Genomic DNA, 26,875 nt, shown 5'->3' on the forward strand with positions numbered 1-26,875 from the left:
TCCCACTTTAGGGTCGTGGGGTTTCAGACTCCTGCTTTAGGGTCTTGGTATTCCTGTTTTAGGGTCACGTTTTTATAAATATATAAAAAGGAAGAGGCTGGCTAGGGTGAATGTTGGACCCTTAGAGGATGAGAGGGGGGAACTTAGTGGTAGGGGATGGGGAAATGGCTGAGGCCTTGAATAACTTTTTTGTTTCGGTCTTCACGGAGGAGGACGTGAATAATTTGCCGGGTGTTAGCAATGGAAAGATGGTAGGACAGGAGGGTCTCAATGACATTATTGTTACTAGAGAGGCGGTGCGCGACAGACTGGAGGGACTGATTGTGGACAAGCCCCCAGGACCGGATGGAATGCATCCAAGGGTTCTGAAAGAAATGGCGGAGGTGATAGTGGATGCCTTGGTGGTTATTTTCCAAACGTCGCTGGATTCCGGGGAAGTGCCGGAAGATTGGAAAATGGCTAATGTTACGCCGTTGTTTAAGAAGGGTGGCAGGCAAAATGCAGGGAATTGTAGGCCGGTTAGTTTAACATCTGTTGTAGGTAAAATGTTAGAATCCGTCGTCAAGGAGGAAATAGCGAGGCATCTTGAGGGGAATTGCTTGATAGAGCAGACGCAGCACGGTTTCATTAAGGGGAAGTCGTGTCTGACAAATTTACTGGAGTTCTATGAGGATGTGTCTAGGGCGGTGGATAGAGGAGAGCCGGTGGATGTGGTCTTTCTTGATTTTCAGAAGGCGTTTGACAAGGTACCTCACAAGAGGTTATTGCAGAAGGTCAGGGGACATGGAGTTGGGGGTAGGGTGTTAGCGTGGATAGAGGATTGGTTGTCAAATAGGAGGCAGAGAGTGGGGGTCAATGGGTGCTATTCGGATTGGCAGTTGGTGACTAGTGGAGTGCCCCAGGGGTCGGTGCTGGGGCCTCAGCTATTTACCATTTATATAGATGATCTGGAGGAGGGAACCGAGTGTATGGTGTTGAAACTTGCTGATGACACCAAGATCGGTGGAACGGCAAATTGTGCGGAGGGTGTGGAGAGTCTGCAGAAGGATCTAGATAGGCTGGGTGAATGGGCCAGGAACTGGCAAATGGAATTTAATGTTGGCAAGTGTGAGGTGGTCCACTTTGGTAGGAATAATGGTAGGAAGGACTATTACTTACGTGGCGAAAAACTGCAGCAGGCGACGGTGCAGAGGGACCTCGGGGTCCTTGTGCATGAGTCGCAAAAACCCAGCCTGCAGGTGCAGCAGGTGGTCAGGAAGGCGAATGGGATGCTGGCCTTCACAGCGAGGGGGATTGAATATAAAAGTAGGGAGGTCTTGCTGCAGCTGTATAGGGCACTGGTGAGGCCGCAGCTGGAGTGGTGTGTGCAGTTTTGGTCGCCGCACTTACGCAAGGATATTTTGGCCTTGGAGGGAGTGCAGAGGTTTACTAGGCTGATGCCGGAGTTGAGGGGATTGAGCTATGAGGAGAGGCTGAATAAACTAGGCTTGTACTCGTTAGAGTTTAGAAGAATGAGGGGAGATCTCATTGAGACGTATAAGATGATGAATGGGATGGATAGGATAGAGGTGGAGAGACTCTTCCCGCTCAGAAAGGACAGTAGGACTAGGGGGCACAGCCTCAAGATAAAGGGGGGGCGGTTTAGAACGGAGTTGAGGAGGAACTTCTTCACTCAAAGGGTGGTGAATCTCTGGAATTCTCTGCCCGTTGAAGTGGTGGAGGCTGCCTCCCTAAATATTTTTAAGATGCGGGTTGATGGGTTTTTGATAAGCGAGGGGATTAAGGGTTATGGGGAGAGGGCGGGAAAGTGGAACTGAACCATGACAGATCAGCCAATGATCTTATTGAATGGCGGGGCAGGCTCGAAGGGCTAGATGGCCTACTCCTGCTCCTATTTCTTATGTTCTTATGTACTTGGTCTCAATGTTCCTGCTTTAGGGTCTTGGCGTCCCGGGCTCCCGCTTTAAGGTCTCGGGGTCCCAGGCTCCTGCTTTAGGGTTTTGTGGCCCACAGAATCTCTTAATTTTTGTCCATAAATCTGTGTTTTCCTGGAACAGGAGAAACAAAGCGGGGAAGACTTATCTTGGGTTTCCTCAGTGGCTTGCTTTTGAACTCCCTCCATCCTGTCCAGTTTATGTGTGAGGAGCGGCAGGCTCCTTTTGCAAACCCACTAGTTGTTTATTTAGGCTGTCAGTTGTGGGTAAAGTTCTAAATGCTATTCCTGTTTCCAGGCATCACTGATGGGCTCCCTGTGAGGTAGATCTGAAGTTCTGCTTCAACAAACAAGGGATTTAATGGCACATTCCAGATGGTTCACGACCTACCACATTTTTGGGAAAACTTCTTCTATATTCACTCAATTATTCACATGTAGAGTAGCCTGGACATTGAAATGACTGCTGTTGTGAATTATTCTGAATAATATGGTTGGTGTTGCAACAGATCATTCTAAATTGCTGCAGAGCTGGCAAATCAACTCCCTTCACCATCTTTTCCAGATGCTTTCAGCAAAACTCTTGAAAAATTTAAGAGATTGGACATAGTTTGTAACAATGCCGGGATCGTTGATGAGAAGGACTGGGAGAAATGCATCAGTGTAAATCTGGTACGTGTTATTAGTACATCAATTATTCTTAATTGTATGTGGATAATGAGCATTAATTGGGGTTTCACTTGAGCACATCTGAAGGCACATTTATTGTGACATGATTGAGTTTGTAGGTGAAGATTTGTAACGTGCACTAAGTTTGGCTCCAGTAACATCCTTTCCCTACTGGGTATGCGGATTAGAAGACACTGTATTCATGGGGCAGAATTCTACACGTCCAAAATGTTCAAGCATGGCAGAACATAAAATAGTGCATGATGATGTTTGCCACACATCTTGACGTTATCCTGCACTTGCGCAATATTACAGTCTGTCGTAGCACGTGCCAATTGGCAGTGTGCCCACCAACACTGGGGCCAGTTGGAAGAACTGTCTGCCCTATTGCCCAAACATTTTGTAACATGCGATTTTTAGGCAAATTCAGTTAGGAAGTCAAGTTTTCAACATTTCTCAGTCACAAACAGAAAGTGGTGGGGGGGGTATGGTTGGAGAGGATTTAGGTAGATGTTGGGTGGTGCCTCAATATCATGGCCTCTTCAGATTTGGGGTGCCCTCCCATCCAGGACCTTAGAGCTCAGAAATCCCCATGTCCCTACTAGCCTACAGTTGGCCCCTCCTGACCTGTCAAGGCATCTGCAACTATTTCATCCTGGTTCCTCTGTGTTGCAGACTTTGATGTCAGCCTTTTCATAGAATCATAGTGCAGAGGGGCCATTTGGCCCATCGAGTCTTCCCCGACCACAATCCCACCCAGGCCCTACCCCCATATCCCTACACTTTTACCTGCTAATTCCTCTAACCTATGCATCTCAGGACACTAGAGGGCATGTTCCACATGGTTTATGGCCTACCACATTTTCTGGGGAAAAATTCAAGAACATAAGAACATAAGAACATAAGAACATAAGAACATAAGAACATAAGAACATAAGAACATAAGAACATAAGAACATAAGAACATAAGAACATAAGAACATAAGAACATAAGAACATAAGAACTAGGAGCAGGAGTAGGCCATCTAGCCCTTCGAGCCTGCCCCGCCATTCAATAAGATCATGGCTGATCTGTTGTAGCTCAGTTCCACTTTCCCGCCCTCTCCCCATAACCCTTAATCCCCTCTCTTATCAAGAACCCATCAACCCGCTTCTTAAAAATATTTAGCGAGGCAGCCTCCACCACTTCAACGGGCAGAGAATTCCAGAGATTCACCACCCTTTGAGTGAAGAAGTTCCTCCTCAACTCCGTTCTAAACCGCCTCCCCTTTATCTTGAGGCTGTGCCCCCTAGTCCTACTGTCTTTTTTGAGCGGGAAGAGTCTCTCCACCTCTATCCTATCCATCCCATTCATCATCTTATATGTCTCAATGAGATCTCCCCTCATTCTTCTAAACTCTAACGAGTACAAGCCTAGTTTATTCAGCCTCTCCTCATAGCTCAATCCCCTCAACTCCGGTATCAGCCTAGTAAACCTCCTCTGCACTCCCTCCAGGGCCAAAATATCCTTGCGCAGGTGCGGCGCCCAAAACTGCACACAGTACTCCAGCTGTGGCCTCACCAATGCCCTATACAGCTGCAGCAAGACCTCCCTACTTTTATATTCAATCCCCCTCGCTATGAAGGCCAGCATCCCATTCGCCTTCCTGACCACCTGCTGCACCTGCAAGCTGGGTTTTTGCGACTCATGCACAAGGACCCCGAGGTCCCTCTGCATCGTCGCCTGCTGCAGTTTTCCACTCAATTATTCACATGTAGAGCAGCCTTGACATTGAAATGACTGCTGTTGTGATTTATTCTGAATAATATGGTTGGTTTTGCAACTGATCATTCTAAGTTGCTGCAGAGCTGGCAAATCAACTCCCTTCACCATCTTTTAATTGATCACAACTTTACTTTCAAGTAACCATACAAGCAGAGTTCTTGCAAAAAGCTGTTTTAATAAAAGCTATAGCAAGGACGCTGGCGAGCTACAGTTCACATCCCTGTAATCCAAGATATAAAGGCTATTCGAGTTTGCAAAATCAATTACAAGTAATTAGTATAAACCAATCACAATCACTTTACGCTTGTTTCATTATAATATCCAATCAGCATGAAAACTGCATTGTACAGCTTGTTTCTGTATCTGTGGATCACTCCCATTTTCCAGTTACTGATGTCTGATTTATGTGCTTTGCTGGACTTAGTATTCACAGACAGACACTGTCATAAGAAGATCTTTGTTTTTCAGCCTGTGAGATTTTTAAAATTAATCCTTTCACTCTGGGACTTACCTTAGAAACAGTTAGTTCCAGGCAAGTGCTCTTCTGGCCACTACAGCACTTTCAAGGATGCTCACAAATCCCACCCACTGCTAATCAGTACTCAATTAAGCATTAAATGGCAGTGGAGTTCTGAAAGTCAACAGGAGAGCAGCAACGTCAACTCTCAGGATGATGAACACTTAAAAATGTTCCCCCTGTGGGATATGGCGGAGGCTCAGGATAAATAGGCAATTCACTTATTCCCTCACCACCTGACGGCAATGTCCTTCAGGACTGAGCCAGCTCAGCAGTCTTGTGCCAGAGCCCGTGGCACTAATTACCACTGATGGACATTGAAATCCCCACCCAGAATATGCATTGTGCTCTTGGACATGGAAATGTTCTGATCAGGTGGATGCCTGTGGAAAACAGAGGAATGGACTTTCCTTTGATCTTGTTGAGCAGACAACGTGACACTGATGGAGATCAACAGTAATTTTATTAAGTGGAGTAGCAGACTCGGAGCCAATGGCACTTATGTAACATGCAATGAAAGTTGAAGCCCAGGCTGATGTTCACTTGCCAACTGTAAGAATTGAATACTGCCAATCGGACAGGAAACATCCATGAATGCTGATAAACACTTACGGTTCTGTTATTATGAATCCTCTGGCACCTTCCTGGTCAATCTAATCTTGTCAGGGAGTGATAGGTCCTAGGGTCTTAAAAAAGTGGCTGTAGAGATAGTGGATGTATTTGTTACAATCTTCCAACATTCTTTAGCTCCTGGATAGTTCCAAATAGATTGGAAAATAGCAAGTGCAACACCTCTATTCAAGAAAGGAGGGAGACAAAAATAAGAAAACTGCAGACCAGTTAACTGTCAAAGAGAATTTGCTAGAATACATTATTGCAGAATACTCAAAAAAAAGCATAATTTGATCAGCCAGAGTTAGTATGGGTTGTGAAAGGGAAATTATGTTAAACTAATTTATGAGTTTAAGAAAACAATAAGCAAAGTGGCTAAAGAAGAACCTGTAAATGTGCTGTACTTGGATTTGCAAGAGGATTTGATAAGCTGCTGCATCAAAGGTTACCATACAAGATAAGGGTTCATGGTGTTGGAGGCAGGGGTAATATATCAGCATGGAGAGAGGATTGGTTATATAACAGTAAATTGAATAGGGATAATTAGCTGTAACTAGTTAGTAATTAGCTGGAATAGCCATGTGGACCAAATCGCACCTCAATATGCCAACATCTTCATGCGCAGGCCCAAACAAGACTTCTTCACTGCACAGAATCTTCAACCACTGCTACATACTAGATACATTGATGATGTTTTCTTCTTTTGGACTCACGGTGAACAATCACTGAAACAACTATATGATATCAACAAGTTCCATCCCACCATCAGACTCACCATGGACTACTCTCCAGAATCAGTTGCATTCTTGGACACAAATCTCCATTAAGGATGGTCACCTCAGCACCTCACTGTGCTGCAAGCCCATGGATAACTTCATGATGCTCCACTTCTCCAGCTTCTACCCTAAACACATTAAAGAAGCTATCCTCTACAGACAAGCCCTCCGTATACACAGGATCTGCTCAGGTGAAGATTGTAACAGACACCTCCAGGCACTGGAAGATGTCCTCACAAGAACAGGATATGGCGCTCGACTCATCGATTGACAGTTCCGACATGCCACAGCGAAAAACCGCACCGACCTTCACTGGAAGACAAACACGGGACACGGTGGACAGAGTATCCCTTGTCTTCCAGTACTTCCCCGGGGCAGAGAAGCTATGACATCTTCTCTGGAGTCTTCAACGTCATTGATGAAGACGAATATCTCGCCAAGGCCATCCCCACTTCTTGCCATCAAACAACCGCACAACCTCAAACAGATCATTGTCTGCAGCAAACTACCCAGCCTTCAGGAAAACAGTGACCACGACACCACACAACCCTGCCACAGCAACCTCTGCAAGACATGCCGTATCATCGACACAGATGCCATCATCTCATGTGAGAACACCATCCACCAGGTACACAATACACACTCCACACTCCTGCAACTCGGTCAACGTTGTCTACCTGATACGCTGCAGGAAAGGGTGTCCCAAGGCATGGTGCATTGGGGAGACCATGCAGACGCTACAATAACAGGTGGATGAACACTGCTCAACAATCACCAGGCAAGACATTTTTCCTCCTGTTGGGGAGCACTTCAGCGGTCAGGGGCATTCAGCCTCTGATCTTCTGTAAGTGTTCTCCAAGGCGGCCTTCACAACACATGATAGTGCAGAGTTGCTGAGCAGAAACTGGTAGCCAAGTTCTGCACACATGAGGACAGCATCAACCAGGACCTTGGGTTCAATGTCATACTATTTATAACACCCATGACTTGCCTGGGCTTGCAACATCTCATTTACTGTCCTGTCTGGAGACAATACACATCCATTTAACCTATGCTTAATGCATGTGTCTACACCTTTAAGACTTAATTAGCTGTAAAGACTCACATTCTAATCAGTATTCTGTAAACTGAGTGTTTATATGCCCTGTTTGTGATCAGAATGCCCCACTTATCTGACAAAAGGGGCAAAGCCCAAAAGCTAGCAGCATTTGCTACCAAATAAACCTGGAGGACTTTAACCTGGTGTTGAGACTTCTTACTAGTGGAGTGTCACAGAGATCGTTGAGAATGGTTCACACCTCAGCAATCTTTATCAAAGACTTTGATGAAGGGACTAAACATATAGTAGGTAAATTTGCCAATGACACCAAGACAAGTAGGAAACCTAAAGATCGAGGAATATAGACTGGTTAAAGGAATGGGCAAAAATTTGCTAGATGTGGGAAAATGTGAACTTGTCCACTGGCAAGAAGAACAGAAAAATGGTGTACTATTTAAATGGAGAGAGTTTGCAGAACCCCAAGGTAAATAGGTCCTAATACATGACACAAGGGTTATTTTGATTAAGAAGGCAAGTGTAATGATGGCATTTATCAAAAGGAGAATAGAATATAATAGTAGGGAAGTCTTACAGCAACTGTGCAGGGCATTGGTGAGACAACATCTGGAGGATTGTGTACAGTTTTTATCATGAGTTAGAAGCAGTACAGAAAAAGTTCATTTGTTAGTCACAAGTAGGCTCACATTAGCACTGCAATGAAGTTACTGTAAAAATCTCCTATATGCCACACACCACCACCTGTTCAGGTACACTGAGGGTGAATTTAGTATGGCCAATGTACCTAACCAGCATGTCTTTCAGACTGTGGGAGGAAACTAGGGCACATGGAGGAAATCCACACAGGGAGAATGTGCAGACTCCACACAGACAGTGACCCAAGCCAGGTCCCAAGTGCTGTGAGGCAGCAGTGTTAACCACTGTGCCACCCTCATTCCTCAGATGAGGGCCTAATCTTATGAAGAAAGGTTGGATAGACTGGGAATATATCCTTGAAGTTAAGAATGGGAGGCAACCTTATTTCCTGAGCAGTATTGATAGCATTGTTACCAGGAGGATTTTTCCACTTCTGGGAGAGAGAACCAAGTCTGAGTTTAAGAGTCTGACATCTACCATTTAAGACAGAAGAAGGGAATTTTTTTCCCCCCTTAGTTATTAGCCTGACAAATTCTCTTTCCTGGAAAGCAGTGAATGTTGGACTATTGAACCTATTCAGCAAAGTTGGACAGATTTTTGAGTTAAGGGTTATAGAAGCAGATGATAAAATTGAGTTGAGTCATAATCTTAAAGGGTTCACACTTAAATCATTGTTCCTTTAATAGCATTAACCTCCTTTCTATACATATATTCATACTTGGACCCCATCCTTTGTAAGCAGAAAGAGGATGTTTACATTTTTTGTACTTTAACTTACAAAATAAATGATTTACCCTTTGAACTGCAGTTAGCCCCAGGTCTGTCCAGCAGTTTCACAGCCAAGTGTTTCCATTTATCTACTTTTTTTAAAAAAAAAAGTTCTAAAGTTCAATTTATAAAACATATATATTGTGTAATTAGATATTTGCAACAGGTAGGGACCAGCTTTGCTTTAATAAAGAAAACACATTAGATGCAGCACCAGTCACCAGCACTGGGTGGCACAGTAGCACAGTGGTTAGCACTGCTGCTTCACAGCACCAAGGACCTGGGTTCAATTCACAGCTTGTGTCACTGTCTGTGCAGAGTTTGCATGTTTTCTCCATGTCTGTGGGTTTCATCCAGGTGCTCTGGTTTCCTCCCACAGTCCAAAGATATGCAGGTTAGGTTGATTGGTCAAGCTAAATTGCCTTAGTGTCCCAGGAGGTATAAACTAGAGGGATTAGCAGGTAAATATACAGGGATAAGGCCTGGGTGGGATTGTTGTCAGTGTAGATTCAATGGGCCAAATGGCCTCTTTCTACACAGTAGGATTTCTACATGAAACTGTTGAAGCTAAATCACAGGGCTACACATTACTCACAAGTGACAGCAATGGAAGAATCAATCCAGACTTCTCTTTTAGGTTGAAGCCAGTTTAGAAACAATCCAGACTTTTAGGTTGAAGCCCAGATGAGTGCAGCTCCAACAACATTCAAGCTAGGCACCATGCAAGATAAAGCAATCCACTTGATCAGCACCCCAACCACCACCTTCAACAATCACTCCCTCCACTACTGACAACATTGTTTCCCATCTACAAGATGCACTGCAGCAGCTCAATGCTACACACCTACAAGAAGCTCTCCCTCCAAAGTGCTCCAGCTGATTCTATTTATATGACAATCAATGTCACATGTTTTATTGGCAATTCCCTTAGCAAGGAAATTGTCACACAATGACATTACATTTATACTATGAAACTTGTTACTGTATTTATCTCAGTCCAACGCCTGCATCTCCACATCATGACTACATTTATACTAAACAGTGGAAGCAGCATGTTATAGACCAACAAACAATGGATCAGACCAACTTTCTGCAGTTCTGTCACACCCAGTTATGAATGGTGATGAATAATTATACATCCAAGGAGGACAACCCTGTTCTCAGTGATTGGGAGTGCCCAGCCAATCACTGCAAGCAGCAAGGTTGAAGCGTTTGCAGCTATCTTCAGCCAGGATAATGCAGTGGATATTTCATCACAACTTTCTCCAGAGGCCCCAGCATCACAGACTTCAGTTTTTAGCAAATTTAATTTACTCAATTTAATAGAAAGAAACAGCTGAGCATACTGGATAGGCCAGGCTATGGGCCTGCACAACATCCCAGCAGTGAGAATTGACAATTTATGCCTCAGAAGTAGCTGGGCCTGGAGAAAAGCTGTTGCAGTACAACTACAACAATGGCATTGATAGAACCATGTGGAAAATTACCCAGGTATGTCCACTCCATAGAAATCTCATCTGGTTAATCAGCCCATCAGTCTACTTTCAATCATCAGCAAAGTGATGGAAAGTGTCATCGACAGAGCTATCAGGTGATGATTACTCAGCAATCACCATTGTTCAACATATGTTCTCCCAGGGCCACTTGGCACCAGACCGCATTACAGCCATCGTCTAAACATGGACAAAATAGTTGAACTCTAGAAATCAGGTGAGGGAGACTGCTGTGAGGTCATAACAGCAATATGATACAAAGGACCGTAGCAAATTGAATACTTGGAAATCAGAGGGAAATGTTTCCACTGGTTGGAGTCAAACCTAGCATAAAGGATGATTCTTGTGGATGTTCGAGGCAAATCATCTGAGTTCCCGAATAGTGCTTCAGGGTAGGGTCTTGGGTCCACCCATCTTTAGCTGCTTCACAAGTGACCTTTCCTCCATCATAAAGTTAGAGGTGCGGATGTTCACTGATTGCACAGTATTGTGTGTCATTTACAGCTCCTCAAGTACTGTAACATTTCATACCCACATGAAACAAGACTTAAACAACACCCAGGCTTCAGCTATTAAGTGGCAGATAACAATGGACATCACACAAGTACCAGACAATGACAACCTCCAACAAGAGAAAATCTAACCATCTCCCCCTGATGGTCAATGACATTCCCATCACTGAAGGCAAATTTTCAGTCACCTGCAGGTTACCATTGACTACAAACTGAACTGGGGCAACAGTGTAGATACTGTAGTTGCAAGACCAAGTCAGAGATTAAGTGAGTAATTTGCCTCCTGTCTCCCCAAAGTTGTCCACCATTTACAAGGCACAAGTCAGGAGTGTGATGAAATACTCTCCACTTGCCAGGATGAGTGCAGCTCCAACAACATGCAAGAAGTGGGGCACCATGCAAGATAAAGCAACCCACTTGATTGGCACCCCATCCACCACCTTCAACAGTCATTCCCTCCACCACTGATCCACACTGGCAACAGTGTTTCTCATCTACAAGATGCACCTACAGCAAAGCCCACATTCTGTGAAAGAACAAAAAAACTTGCCAAGTCCCCTGCAATAGCAGCTTCCAAACCCGTGAACTCTACCATCTAGGAGAGCAAAGGGCAGCTTCCCCCCAAATCACATACAATCTTGACTTGGAAGCTTCTTCATACTTTGAACATAAGAACATAAGAAATAGGAGCAGGAGTCGGCCATCCAGCCCTTCGAGCCTGCCCCGCCATTCAATAAGATCATGGCTGATCTGTCGTGGCTCAGTTCCACATTCCCGCCCTCTCCCCATAACCCTTAATCCCCTCGCTTATCAAAAACCCATCAACCCGCATCTTAAAAATATTTAGCGAGGCAGCCTCCACCACTTCAACAGGCAGAGAATTCCAGAGATTCACCACCCTTTGAGTGAAGAAGTTCCTCCGTTCTAAACCGCCCCCCACTTTATCTTGAGGCTGTGCCCCTTAGTCCTACTGTCCTTTCTGAGCGGGAAGAGTCTCTCCACCTCTATCCTATCCATCCCATTCATCATCTTATACGTCTCAATGAGATCTCCCCTCATTCTTCTAAACTCTAACGAGTACAAGCCTAGTTTATTCAGCCTCTCCTCATAACTCAACCCCCTCAACTCCGGTATCAGCCTAAATAGACTGCTATGGCTCAGGAAGATGGCCCATCACTACCTACTCCAGGGAATGAGTAAGTCCATTTCACTAATCAGTTTATTTGATTCCACTAACCTGCTGATCGACCCAACTAACCAGTCTGTCTATCCCATTAACCAACCTGTTCATCAAACTCAACAGCCTATCCCATTCTGTTTACCTGTTGATCCATTCACTGCTCACTTTGCCCATCATGCCAACCAGTTTGCCCATCCCATTTACCAGACTGTCCATTCCACTCATCTATCTGTACCCCACAGTTTACAACTCTCCTACTGCCTGAATATATCAGTACTCTGTTACTGCCTGCATGTACTGGCAGGACTTGCATATAATTTTCTGTCAACATGTGTCTCTCTGCATTTTACTTCTCCCTGAACATGTTTGTACTTTAATATTTGTCCTGTTATCTGAATGTCCTGTTCCCTGGTGACTCCTGTACTTACTGCTTGTATTTGCAGGTCAGTGTGATCAAAGGAACCAATCTGGGGATACAGCACATGAGTAAGGAGACTGGAGGTGCAGGAGGAGTGATTGTTAATGTTGCCTCCATGGCAGGTAGTCAACATAATAACAATTGTTTATCAATGTGCTTTGCTGTATTTGTTTCATGTGGATACTGGAAAACATCCATGTGGAACAAATTATTTTTTTAACGCAAGTAAGTTTTACTCAGAATTTACAACAAGGAAACATATTCATGTTTCACACGAGCCTCCACTCACCTGCTTCATCTCACACCATTATCCAATTTATTGAGCTACCCTTTAGTTCTTAGTCACCTCTAACATTCTGTGTGGGAGCACATCTTATTATTAAACCACCCTATATGGAAAGAGGTTTTTCCTGAGTTCCTCATTGGATTTATGAGTGTTGGCCGAATAAATGATCCCAAGTTTTGGATTCAAATAGAAGTGGAAACAATTTTTTAAAAAACTCCCCTATTGTAACCCCTTCATCTATCAAGTTCCTCAGTCTTTTTTCGAGGTAACAGTCCCAGCCTAAAGCTTGATTACAAAAATTGAGACTAACACTCCATTGTAGTACTGAGGCCTTGCTCGACTCTCATCTGTCCAATGAGATGTTAAACTGAGGCCCTGTCCACTTCTCCCACAGCATTATTTTTTAAAAAAAGTGTCCTGACCAATATTTACCCCTGAATTGATATAACTGGAAGAACACAGTGGGCGGGATTTTCTGGCCTCTCTCACCCCAAAACTGGAAAATCCCATCTGAGGTCAATGGACCTTTCCATGGTCCACCCCTCGCCCACTCCAATTCCCGTAGCGGACCAGATAGTACAATTTGCACCAGTATTGGATTATGAGGGTGGAATGGCGGTGGAGTGGTTTTCGCTGCTGCCTCACAGCACCAGGGACCTGGGTTCAATTCCGTCCTTGGGTGATTGTCTGTGGGGAGTTTGCACATTTCCCTCTGGATGCTCCAGTTTCCTCCCACAGTCAAAAGGTGCACAGGTTAGGTGGATTGGCCATGCTGAATTGCCCCTTAGTGTCCCAAAATGTCTAGGGGATTAGCAAGGTAAATAAGTGGGATTATAAGAACATAAGAACATAAGAAATAGGAGCAGGAGTAGGCCATCTAGCCCTTCGAGCCTGCCCCGCCATTCAATAAGATCATGGCTGATCTGAAGTGGCTCAGTTCCACTTTCCTGCTTTTTCTCCATTACCCTTAATTCCCTTGCCTGTCAAAAACCTATCTACCCGTGTCTTAAATATATTTAGCGAGGTAGCCTCCACCACTTCAACGGGCAGAGAATTCCAGAGATTCACCACCCTTTGAATGAAGAAGTTCCTCCTCAACTCTGTTCTAAATTGCACTCCCCCTTATCTTGAGGCTGTGCCCTCTAGTCCTGCTGTCCTTTCTGAGCAGGAAGAATCTCTCTACCTCTACCCTATCCATCCCTTTCATTATAAGATCCCCCCTCATCCTTCTAAACTCCAACGAGTACAGACCCAGTCTATTTAGTCTCTCTTCATAGTCTAACCCCCTCATCTCTGGTATCAGGCTAGTGAACCTCCTCTGCACTCCCTCCAAGGCCAAAATATCCTTGCGCAAGTGCGGCGACCAAAACTGCACACAGTACTCCAGCTGCGGCCTCACCTGTACAGTTGCAGCAAGATCTCCCTGCTTTTATAATCTATCCCCTTCGCTATAAAGGCCAGCATCCCATTCGCCTTCTTGATCACCTGCTGCACCTGCAGACTGGGTTTTTGTGACTCATGCACAAGGACCCCCAGGTCCCTCTGCACTGTAGCATGCTGCAGTTTTTCGCCTTTTAAATACTAATCCCTCCTACTGTTATTCCTGCCAAAGTGGATAACCTCACACTTGCTAACATTGTACTCCATCTGCCAGGTCTTCGCCCACTCGCTCAGCCTATCCAGATCCCTCTGCAGACTTTCCACACCCTCTGCACAATTTGCTTTTCCACTCATCTTTGTATCATCAGCAAATTTTGTTACCCTACACTCAGCCCCCTCCTCCAGATCATCTATATAAATGGTAAATAGCTGAGGCCCCAGCACCGATCCCTGTGGCACTCCACTAGTCACCAACCGCCAATCAGAATAGCACCCATTGATACCCACTCTCTGCCTCCTATTAGACAACCAATCCTCTATCCACCCTAACACCTTACCCCCAACTCCATGCCCCCTAACCTTCTGAAGCAACCTTTTGTGCGGCACCTTATCAAATGCCTTTTGAAAATCGAGAAACACCACATCCACCGGTTCCCCTCTGTCTACTGCACTAGTCACATCCTCATAGAAATCCAATAAATTCGTCAAACACGACTTCCCCTTAACGAATCCATGCTGCGTCTGCTCTATCAAACCATTCCTTTCCAGGTGCCTCGCTATTTCTTTTTTGATGATGGATTCAAGCATTTTTCCAACAACAGATGTTAAACTAACCAGCCTATAATTCCCTGCCTTTTGCCTGCTACCTTTTTTAAACAGTGGCGTAACATTAGCTGTTTTCCAAACTTCCGGCACTTCCCCGGAATCCAGCGAAGTTTGGTAAAGAATCACTAAGGCATCTACTATCACCTCTGCCATTTCCTTCAGAACCCTGGGATGCATTCCATCCGGTCCTGGGGACTTGTCCACCATCAGTCCCACTAGTTGATCAAGCACTACCTCTCTAGTGACAGTAATCGCATTCTGGCCCTCAACTCCTACCATCCTTCTATCTTTAATATCCGGCAAACTATTTGCGTCCTCGTCCATGTAGACCGAGGCAAAAAACTTATTTAAGGCCTCAGCCATTTCCTCATCTCCTACCACTAAATCCCCCCTCTCATCCTCTAAGGGTCCAACATTCACTCTAGCCAGCCTCCTCCTCTTTATATATTTGTAAAAACTTACTGTCCTTTGTTATATTTAGTGCTAGTTTAGCTTCATAGTCTATCCTTCCTTTCTTTATCAACTTCTTAGTCATTCTTTGTTGATTTTTGAACCTCTCCCAATCTTCTACTCGCCCACTACTTTTAGCCACTCTAAACGCATCAGCTTTTAATTTAATAGTCTCCTTTATTTCCTTCGATAACCACGGCTGATTATCCCTTCTCCTACATTCCTTCTTTGCCATCGGAATATATTTCTGCTGAGTACCGAAGAAGATCTCCTTAAAGATCCTCCACTGTTCCTCAGCCGTCCTACCAACCAATCTGCGCCCCCAATCTACATTAGCCAATTCCTCTCTCATCCTATCGTACTCCCCTCTGTTCAAACAGAGGACACAGGTTCGGGACCCTACTTTCTCATCCTCCATCTGCATCAAAAACTCAACCATACAATGATCGCTCGTCCCAAGAGGATCTCTCACAACAAGATCCCTAATTCTTCCTGCCTCGTTACACAACACCAGATCTAAGATAGCTCGCTCCCTCGTTGGTTCTGTCACACACTGTTCAAGGAAACTGTCCCTACAGCATTCCAAGAACTCTTCCTCAAGCCTACCGCATCCGACTTGGGTCAACCAATCAATACGCAGATTGAAATCCCCCATAATTATCGCCGTGTTGTGGGGATAGGGCCTGGGTAAAATGATCTGTCAGAGAGTCAATGCAGAATCAAAGGGCTGAATGGTCTCCTTTGCCACTATAGGATTGCTATTGCTCTTTGTGGGATCTTGCTGTATGCAAGTTGGGAGCCTTGGTGAGTTCCTGTAATATTTAAGTCAGCTCAAGCCTAGAAATTGTTCAGGTTTTGCTACATTTGGACATGGACTGCTTCAGTGTCTGAGGAGTCACGAATGGTGCAATCATCAGTGAATAACCCCAATGTTTCAATCATCAGCAAACAACCCCATTTCTAACCTTATGATGGAAGGAAGGTCGGTGATGAAGCAGCTGAAAATGGTTGGGCCTTGGACACTTCATTGAGTGATTCTGACAGATGTCCTGGCCTGAGATGGTTAAATTCCATGATCATCATTCTTTGTGTCAGGAATGACTCCAACCAGCTTGAGGTTTTCCCACCAAATCTCATTGACTCCAGTTTTGCTAGGGCTCCATGATGTAATAGTTGGTCAAATGCTGCCTTGACGTCAAGGGCAGTCACTCTCAACTCATAACATAAGAACGTAAGAAATAGGAGCAGGAGTAAGCCATCTAGCAGGCGACGGTGCAGAGGGACCTCTGGGTCCTTGTGCATGAGTCACAAAAACCCAGCTTGCAGGTGCAGCAGGTGGTCAGGAAGGCGAATGGGATGCTGGCCTTCATAGCGAGGGGGATTGAATATAAAAGTAAGGAGGTCTTGCTGCAGCTGTATAGGGCATTGGTGAGGCCGCAACTGGAGTACTGTGTGCAGTTTTGGGCACCGCACCTGCGCAAAGATATTTTGGCCTTGGAGGGAGTGCAGAGGAGGTTTACTAGGCTGATACCGGAGTTGAGGGGGTTGAGCTATGAGGAGAGGCTGAATAAACTGGGCTTGTACTCGTTAGAGTTTAGAAGAATGAGAGGAGATCTCATTGAGACGTATAAGATGATGAATGGGATGGATAGAATAGAGGTGGAAAGACTCTTCCCGCTCAAAAAAGACAATAGGACTAGGGGGCACAGCCTCAAGATAAAAGGAGGGCGGTCGAGAACGGAGTTGAGGAGGAACTTCTTCACTCAAAGGGTGGTGAATCTCTGGAATTCTCTGCCCGTTGAAGTGGTGGAGGCTGCCTCGCTGAATATTTTTAAGACGCGGGTTGATGGGTTTTTGATAGGAGAGGGGATTAAGGGTTATGGGGAGAGGGCGGGAAAGTGGAACTGAGCAGCGACAGATCAGCCATGATCTTATTGAATGGCGGGGCAGGCTCGAAGGGCTGGATGGCCTACTCCTGCTCCTATTTCTTATGTTCTTATGTTCTTATCTAGCCCTTCGAGCCTGCCCCGCCATTCAATAAGATCATGGCTGATCTGTCATGGTTCAGTTCCACTTTCCCGCCCTCTCCCCATAACCCTTAATCCCCTCGCTTATCAAAAACCCATCAACCCGCATCTTAAAAATATTTAGGGAGGCAGCCTCCACCACTTCAACGGGCAGAGAATTCCAGAGATTCACCACCCTTTGAGTGAAGAAGTTCCTCCTCAACTCCGTTCTAAACCACCCCCCCTTTATCTTGAGGCTGTGCCCCCTAGTCCTACTGTCCTTTCTGAGCGGGAAGAGTCTCTCCACCTCTATCCTATCCATCCCATTCATCATCTTATATGTCTCAATGAGATCTCCCCTCATTCTTCTAAACTCTAACGAGTACAAGCCTAGTTTATTCAGCCTCTCCTCATAGCTCAATCCTCTCAACTCCGGCATCAGCCTAGTAAACCTCCTCTGCACTCCCTCCAAGGCCAAAATATCCTTGCGTAAGTGCGCCGACCAAAAGTGCACACAGTACTCCAGCTGCGGCCTCACCAATGCCCTATACAGCTGCAGCAAGACCTCCCTACTTTTATATTCAATCCCCCTCGCTATGGAGGCCAGCATCCCATTAGCCTTCCTGACCACCTGCTGCACCTGCAGGCTGGGTTTTTGCGACTCATGCACAAGGACCCCGAGGTCCCTCTGCACCGTCGCCTGCTGCAGTTTTTCGCCACGTAAGTAATAGTCCTTCCTATCATTATTCCTACCAAAGTGGACCACCTCGCACTTGCCAACATTAAATTCCATTTGCCAGTTCCTGGCTCATTCGCCCAGCTTATCTAGATCCTTCTGCAGACTCTCCACACCCTCTGTGCAATTTGCCGTTCCACCAATCTTGGTGTCATCAGCAAATTTCGACACCATACACGCGGTTCCCTCCTCCAGATCATCTATATAAATGGTAAATAACTGAGGCCCCAGCACCGACCCCTGGGGCACTCCACTAGTCACCAATTGCCAATCCGAATAGCACCCATTGACCCCCACTCTCTGCCTCCTATTTGACAACCAATCCTCTATCCATGCTAACACCCTACCCCCAACTCCATGCCCCCTTACCTTCTGCAATAACCTCTTGTGAGGTACCTTGTCAAACGCCTTCTGAAAATCAAGAAAGACCACATCCACCGGCTCTCCTCTATCCACCGCCCTAGACACATCCTCATAGAACTCCAATAAGTTTGTCAGACACGACTTCCCCTTAACGAAACCATGCTGCGTCTGCTCTATCAAGCAATTCCCCTCAAGATGCTTCGCTATTTCCTCCTTGATGACGGATTCTAACATTTTACCTACAACAGACATTAAACTAACCGGCCTATAATTCCCTGCCTTTTGCCTGCCACCCTTCTTAAACAACGGCATAACATTTGCCGTTTTCCAATCTTCCGGCACTTTCCCGGAATCCAGTGATGTTTGGAAAATAACCACCAAGGCATCCACTATCACCTCCGCCATTTCTTTCAGAACCCTCAGATGCATTCCATCCGGTCCTGGGGACTTGTCCACAATCAGTCCCTCCAGTCTGTCGAGCATCCTGGAATTAAACTCTTTTGTCCATGTTTGAGCCAAGGGTGAGCCTCACATTATAGGAAGGATGGTAAGGTTTTGTGGAAGTATCTACAGATTCATAGAATCATGGGATCATAGAAAAACTACAGCACAAGCAGGCCCTTCGGCCCACAAGTTGCACCGATTGTATCTCAACCTACTAGGCTTACCTACAACCCTCAAACCTATTAAGTCCCATGTACTCATCCAAAAGTCTCTTAAAAGACCCTATCGAATTTGCCTCCACCACCACCAACGGCAGCCGATTCCACTCACCCACCACCCTCTGGGTGAAAAACTGACACCTCTTCTGTACCTACTCCCTAGCACCTTAAACCTGTGTCCTCTTGTGGCAGCTATTTCAGCCCTGGGAAAAAGCCTCTGAGAATCCACCCGATCAATACCTCTCAACATCTTATACACCTCTATGAGGTCCCGTCTCATCCTTCGTCTCTCCAAGGAGAAAAGACCGAGCTTTCTCAACCTATCCTCGTAAGGCATGCCACCCAATCCAGGTAACATCCTTGTAAATCTCCTCTGCACCCTTTCAATGGCTTCCATATCCTTCCTGTAATGAGGTGATCAGAACTGAGCACAGTACTCCAAGTGGGGTCTGACCAGGGTCTTATACAGCTGCAGCATTATCTCCCGACTCCTAAACTCGATCCCTCCATTCACTAGGATTCTGCTCGCTTTAAGGAAATGCAAGTGCAAAGAAAGGCTGGGAAACTGAGGATTTCACAAAGTGGGCAATAGGATAGAAATGTTTGATATTATGAAAAGCTGGGCCAACATACGCAGAAACAGCTTGTGTTTCCAATAATTTGAGGGAGTCATTGTTTTAAGATTAAACACAAGTGATTTAAAATAGAGGGCAAGAACATTTACACAGAGAAATACATGGTTATAGGATTTCTTCCCAGTGTTAGTAGATGGGGTGGGAAATTGCAATACCAAAACTTTGTTTGGAGAGGTAGAGGAAAAGGAAGTTTGGGAACAGCACAGGTAAATGTGATTAGAACTATTTGCTCGTGTGAAAAGGAAATATTAACAGATAGACTGAATGGTCTGTTTCTAGGCTGTAACTTCTATGCATTTCTACAGTCACACGGTTTTGTCTGATGGCATGTTTGATGTTTTCCCTCTGCTGCCTTGTGATGGACAGGTCTGCTTCCCTTTGCCATTGGACCAGTTTATTCAGCTTCCAAACATGGAGTGGTGGGATTCACTAGATCACTGGCTGTAAGTATTAAATCACATCACAAAGAGTAGCTTTCCTGTATACCTATTGCTGTGTGTGTGGATCCAATGTAAGAATATAAGGAATAGGAGCAGGGATAGAACATGCGGCTCTTCCAGTCTACTTTGCTTTTCAATATGTTGTTGGCTGCTCCTTGATGTCAAGGCTATATTCTTTGACTTTAGCAGTAGTTTTGTGCAGCAGCAGGATTGCAGATTAACCCTGTCAGGTTTTCACTGTTATACCAATTCAGGTATCCATTCAATACACCAACATTTGCTTATAGGTCATTTTAAATATTTCAAACTTTAGGATTACTTTTAGAAAAACCTTTCTCTAATGTCCTCACCAATTGATTTCTTCTCAGCCTTGTCTGGTGTCTCTGAACAGAACCCTATTCTATTTCCCCATTTCTTCTATGTTCAATTTAATTCCAGACCTTTTGGAAACTTTTCTTTACTCCTCTAGTTTCTTAACTAGTTTTAGATCTTTGGCCCTGGTTGCACAAACTATTGTAGGTTTTTTCTCTTACAGCAAAATTAAAAGAGCTGGCTCTTCTTTCGCTTTCCCTAACTGAGCTGAGAAAGAGTAGTGCAGTGCTTCATGGTTTGTTTTTAACCACCTGCAATTGCTGTCAATTGAAACTGAAGAACATGAGAAAGCCCCCATCATATCTAGTTGTCAAGCAACAATATTTACCTTTCATGCCAAAGTTCTCTGTACCAAAATAGAATCTCAGTTAGAACTGAAACTAACCCCCATACAAACACTTTTGTTCAATATGAGATCTAACTATAGTTTTCTTTCACAGGCACAGAACCATTAAAATGAAACCCACTGACAACTATACCTTATTTCTAATGTTTATCCATCCAAATGTAAATCCCTTAAAATTCCCTTTGGTTTTCTAACACAAGCCTGTTGGAGTTTTTTTATGGATGAAACTAGCATAACAAATGGGTTATTCTCAGTTAGCAGGCTGTGACTGGTGGAGCACTGTGAGGATCAGTGCTTGGGTGTCAGCTATTCACAATCTATGTCAATGAATTGGATGTGGGGACCAAATGTAGATGTAGAACCAAGGGACACTGTCTCACAATAAGGAATAGGCCATTTGTGACTGAAACAGGGGTGAATTTCTTCACTCAGAGGGTCGTGAATCTTTCAAGTTCTCTACTGCACAGGGCTGTGGATGCTCCATTGTTGACTATGCTCAAGGAGAGGTCAGTAGATTTCTAGTTGGTAAAGACGTGAAGGGATATGGGATAGTGTGGAAAAATTGCTCTGAAAGCTCAATCTACCAAACAAACCTGTTGGACTTTAACATGGTGTTGTGAGACTACTTACAATGTGGAAAAATAACATTCAGGTATGTTGTAGGTAAATTAACACCTCTGAGATCGTTAGTGTGTCAAAATACAGTGGCTTTTATTTCAAATCCCTGGCTTTTATTCCAGAGCTTTGGGAGAACTGGTTCCTAACAATGGACTGCCAGACTTCTCATTGAACACAAACACAAGTGGGCATTTATACATCATCAGTCTTAGTGTCAAGCACGACACAAATTTTCCATTCCAGCCAGAACTCCGGGTCTTCCTTTCTTGGTCGTGATGCAACCCCAGATTTAATCATGTTTCACAGTCCAGCTGGCAGCTGCATTCATGACACAGGCTTCTATCCGGTCACGATTCAAAACCCTTCTGCAGCAGTACCGGCATCCCTGTCTTTGAAGTTACTCAGGTGATTGCAGCTGTCTCAGCAGGACTCTCATGTTAAAAGCTGGTATTGCGATCTGCCATCTATGGTTGTCAAAAGCCAGTATCGTAATCCACCATCAGTGTAACGATGTTCAACTATTACAAACAGGTAAGATTTGCAAAGTCTACAAAATAACAGTCACATTTAACTATCTGCCTTTATAAAAATGAGAGTTAAAGTATTGTTAAGACATGAACAAATAATTTGTATTAATGCCAGAAGCAGTATAAACTAAAGGAGATCAGCCTTGAGGAAGGGTTATGTTTGTGATATATTCTAGGTACAAAATTCATTAACCCTTTTCCTTCTTCAAGGTACAAAATGCATTAACCCTTTCCCTACTTCAGGTAGAAGATCAGCCATGATCTAACTGAAAGTTGGAACAGGCTTGACGGGCTGAATGGCCTATTCTTGCTCCTATATCCAACAATGTCTGAGCCCCAAACTCTGACAGACTAGCATCAGAGATCTTCTGCTTGGAATGTCAAAAAATATTGAATGATATCAGTGAGTTTGTAACATTACAGAGTTTCTGCTTTCAGCATATCTGCTTTCAGAAGCATGGCGTTCGATTGCAAGGGCTCTGTCCTGGCTTTGTTGACACTGCAATTCTGTCACAGTTGACATCATCGAAGCTTTTAGGACAGATGGAGCAATATGAGGAGTTCATTGCCAAATTTGGAGTTCTGAAGTGAGTATAACAATAGTCAGAAACAGGTCAGGTATTAGTTAGGACAACCACAGTCCAAATGTTTGTGGGGAGGTGGTGGCGTGGTGGTATTGTCATTGAGCTAGTAATTCAGAGATTCAGGGGACCCAGAATTCAGAATTCTGGGGACCCAGGTTCATATCCCACCAAAGCAGATGCTGAAATTTGAATTCAATAAAAGATCTGGAATTAAAACTCTAATGATGACCATGCATAAAGCAAAGGTTGATCCCCTCTCTGAGAGCTAACAGCAAAACCCCCAAAAAGGAGTACCTTACCTTATAACCTGTAAAAGGTGTGCATGAAGTGATGTGACCTGTGCTTCAGCAACTCCTAGTGATTAAGTACAAAGTAAATCCCTGATACTTGCTCTAAAATCAACTTACTAACAATTTATTTATCTGACTAACAATGAACAACTTTACTAAACTATTAACAAATGGAACAAAACAAGATTCTAATGGTATGTTGTCCCAATATATACAATTCACATATTAGCAAAAGATTGAGTTTAGTTACTCTCTAAATTGCAATCAGGTTTTGTGTCCTCTGAAATATTCTGGGCCTTCCCTGTTGATTCTTCTGCCTCAGACTTACTTCTTCTTTGGTACCTTTGCTGTCTCGGTGCTTTGAGCTAATAGCTGTGAACTAGGTGATAGTTACTCTCCCCTTTTTATCCTACTGCCCTCCTCTTTTATATCTATGATGACATATCAATATTTCCCACCACAGAGTTGGTCCTAGGTTGTCAAAACTATCAGATTTAAATTTAATAGGTTCTTAGTATCTAAGTACCTCTTTCAAACTGATTGGCTAAATTTGAAAAATTTAAAAGCCTATTGTTTTGTTAACACTGCTGTTTGGCCTTTCAATACAAATGTTTCATTTTTGACTCCCTATGTATTTAGATTTGTTTAACTCTCTAAGCGTTAAAAAAAACCCCACCACCTTTTAAAGGGACTATGCAATGCTTTCTCCCTAGCATTTTACATTTTTATAAACACTGATCTACAATTACTCTCCTCAACTTCGCAACATACGGAAGCATTGTCATAAAAACCGAGCTGGTTCACTAATGTCCTCTAGTGAAGGAAATCTGTCTGTCACCCATAGCTGGTCTGGCCTCAAATGCCCACTGAAATGGCCGAGCAAACCACTCACTTCAAGGATGATTAGGGATGGGACATAAGTGCTGGTCCAGCCAGTGACATTCATCCCCTGAATGAAAAAAATGGAACATTTGTACGGTTCCTTCTGTCTTGGAGGGAGGGATGGTGTTCTAGAACCAGGGGCGCGGTTCCAGAAGAATAAAGAACAGGCCGTTTGGGACTGAAGTGTGCCACCAGGTGTGTCCTTAACATGACTATGGTGAAGGAGCTTGATTGCTGAATCCTTGGGTATTAACCCCAGAATCTACATATTTGATTTGAATAATCAGCTATGGATGATGTGAGAGCACCAACAGTCTCAGAAATGTCCATGGTGGTCAGCAACTTTAACCCTCTGGTTTAAAATTAATTGGATGAACGTTCAGGAATCTGTGTGAAATTTGCATGTTCTCTCCATAACTGCGCGGGTTCCCTTCACGTGCTCTGGTTTCATCCAATAGTCCAAAGATGTGCAGGTTAGATGGATTGGCCATGCTAAATTGCCCTCTAGTGTCCCAAGATGTGTAGAATTGGCCATGGTAAATGTGAGGGATTATGGGAAAAGGGTGAGAGTCAGTTCAGACTCAGTGGGCCAAATGGCCTCCTTAGGCACCGTAGGAATTCTATGATTATATTCTATGATTCTATAAATCCCATCTGATTTTTTTTAGGACTGAACATGTCGCAGAGGCATTCCTGCAGCTTGTCATGAATCAAACCAAGAATGGGGTGTTGCTGAAGGTGCTGGAAGCTGGAAGGTTTGAGTATGACACCTCCCCTGTGGACCCATTTTCACAAACTCAGGAATCTAACTAATGATCAAATGAATATGAGTAATGAGCCTCCAAGAATAATCAAAAAGCTAAAAACAGATGCAGATGAAATAATTTATCCTTTGCTTGCTTGTGTTGGTGCTTCAGCTTTTGTCATACTGGATTGGTTACGGAGTTAAACTGTTAATTATTATCGTTTTACAGACTTTCGCAATGATTTAAATGCCAAATACTGGAAATACTGGAGATGTGAAATAAAAACAGAAAATGCTGAAAAACTCAATAGGTCTGGCAGCTTCATTGGAGAGAGAAACAGAGCTAATGTTTTGGGTTTAAATGACTCTTCAGAGCTAAGGAGAGGGCGAATGGTAATAGATTTTATATTGTTTAAGAGGCAGGTGGAGCAAAATAGATGGTCAGGGCTCGGTGGGAGCTAGGAGAAATTGGACAAAGATGGTGAGGACACAGCACAAAGAAATTGTTAATGGCAGTGTGAAGCACCATAGAAGATGCTGATAGTGGCACAAAGGGAAGGAGCAGAATTATTAACACAAAATGCTCATGCAATATCTCAGCCATATCCTCTGTCTCCCTGAGAAAATTTCCCTTTCTATCCATATTCATTCCCTGAATTATCTTTATATTTGATCTAATTTGATTTATTGCATAGGGGACTTCGGGCTGATCTTATAGAGGTTATAAAATAATGAGGGACATAGATCAGCTAGATAGTCAACATTTTTTCCCAAAGATAGGGGAGTCTAAAACTAGAGTGCATAGGTTTAAGGTGAGAGGGGACAGATACAAAAGTGTCCAGAGGGGCAATTTTTTTCACATAGAGCGTGGTGAATGTCTGAAACAAACTGCCAGAGGTAGTAGTAGAGGCAGGTACAATTTCATTTTTTAAAAAGCATTTAGAGAGTCACATGGGTAAGATGGGTATAGAGGGGTAATTGGGACTAGCTTAGTGGTTTAAAAAAAGGGCTCATAGACAAGTTCTGTCAAAGGGCCTGTTTCCATGCTGTAAACCTCTGTGACTATGACTCATGTATGGTTATACAGTGAAAAGTGTTGTTTCTCACGTGCTACACAGATAAAGCATACCATTCATAGAGTATATAGGGGAGAAGGAAGGAGAGGGTGCAGAATATAGTATTACAGTCATAGCTAGGGTGTAGAGAAGAATTAACTTAATATAAGGTAGGTCCAGTCGAAGGTCTGATGCAGCAGAGAAGAAGCTGTTTTGGATTTGGTTGGTACGTGATCTCAGACTTCTGTATTTTTTTTCCAACAGAAGAAGGTGGAAAAGTGTATGTTTGGGATGCTTAGGGTCCTTGATTTTGCTGGCTGCTGTTCCGAAGCAGCATGAAGTATAAATAGAGTCAATGGATGGGAGACTGGTTTGCATGATGGACTGGACTATGTTCACAACCCTTTGTACTTTCTTGCGGTCTTGGCAGAGGAGGACCGTTGTGATATGTCCAGAAAGGATGCTTTTTATGGTGCATCTGTAAATGTTGGTGAGAGTCGCAGTAGGCATACCAAATTTCTTTAGCTTCTTGAGGAAGTAAAGGCATTGGTAGGCTTTCTTAACTATAGCGTCAGCATGGACAGAACAGGACACGTTGTTCGTCATCTTGACATCTAGAAACTTGAAGCTCTTGACCATTTCCATTTCATCTCCAGTGATGTAGACAGGGGCATTTCCTCCACTATGTTTCCTTCATTTTATTGACACTGAAGGAGATATTATTGTTGTTGCACCAGTTCACCAGATTCTTTATCACTTTTCTGTATTCCGTCTCATTATTGTTTGAGATCCAACCCACTACAGTGGTATCATCAGCAAGCTTGAAAGTCGAGTTGGAGGGGAATTTGGCCACACAATCAGAGGTGTACAAGGAGTATAGTAAGGAGCTGAAGATGCAGCCTTGTGGGGCACCAGTGTTGAGGTTAATCATGGAGGAACTATCGTTGCCTATTCTTATTTATTGTGGTCTGTGGGTTAGGAGGTCTAAGATCCAGTTGCAGAGGGAGGAATCAAGCCTAGGCCACAGAGTTTGGAGATGAATTTTGTAGGAATAATGGTGTTGAAGATTGAGCTGTAGTCAACAAATGTCATAGGCGTCTTTGTTATCTCGGGGTTTCAGGTTTGAATGTAATGCCAGAGAGTATAGTATTCAACAATGAGAAGGGGAGATAGAGGATGTTCTCTGTAACTCAAAGGCTGTCTTACTGACCTGGCACTAGGGCCAAAAAAACAGAATGGAAAGAAATTAGTATTAATAAAAATGTAGCGCCTGGGAAATTAATGGACTGAATTTTACAAATCCCCTGAACCTGACCATCTATATTTCCATGTTGAAA

At 44.0% G+C, this 26,875-nt stretch overlaps 1 protein-coding gene across 1 annotated transcript in view; it reads left to right on the forward strand.

Annotated features, from left to right (window-relative positions):
• Window positions 1-24,791, forward strand: part of LOC145351454 (15-hydroxyprostaglandin dehydrogenase [NAD(+)]-like) — a 34,437-nt gene extending 9,646 nt beyond the window's left edge. The window contains exons 3-7 of the mRNA XM_080201045.1: window positions 2,499-2,605; window positions 12,362-12,458; window positions 20,046-20,122; window positions 22,421-22,569; window positions 24,407-24,791. Of these exons, the coding sequence (XP_080057171.1) occupies window positions 2,499-2,605; window positions 12,362-12,458; window positions 20,046-20,122; window positions 22,421-22,569; window positions 24,407-24,551 (575 nt within the window). The 3' untranslated portion in view covers window positions 24,552-24,791. The remainder of the gene's footprint in view (window positions 1-2,498; window positions 2,606-12,361; window positions 12,459-20,045; window positions 20,123-22,420; window positions 22,570-24,406) is intronic.
• Window positions 24,792-26,875: the final 2,084 nt, after the last annotated feature.

Source organism: Carcharhinus amblyrhynchos, chromosome 13, assembly GCF_965287045.1.
Source record: "Carcharhinus amblyrhynchos chromosome 13, sCarAmb.v2.hapA, whole genome shotgun sequence".
Classification (NCBI taxonomy): Eukaryota; Metazoa; Chordata; class Chondrichthyes; order Carcharhiniformes; family Carcharhinidae; genus Carcharhinus; species Carcharhinus amblyrhynchos.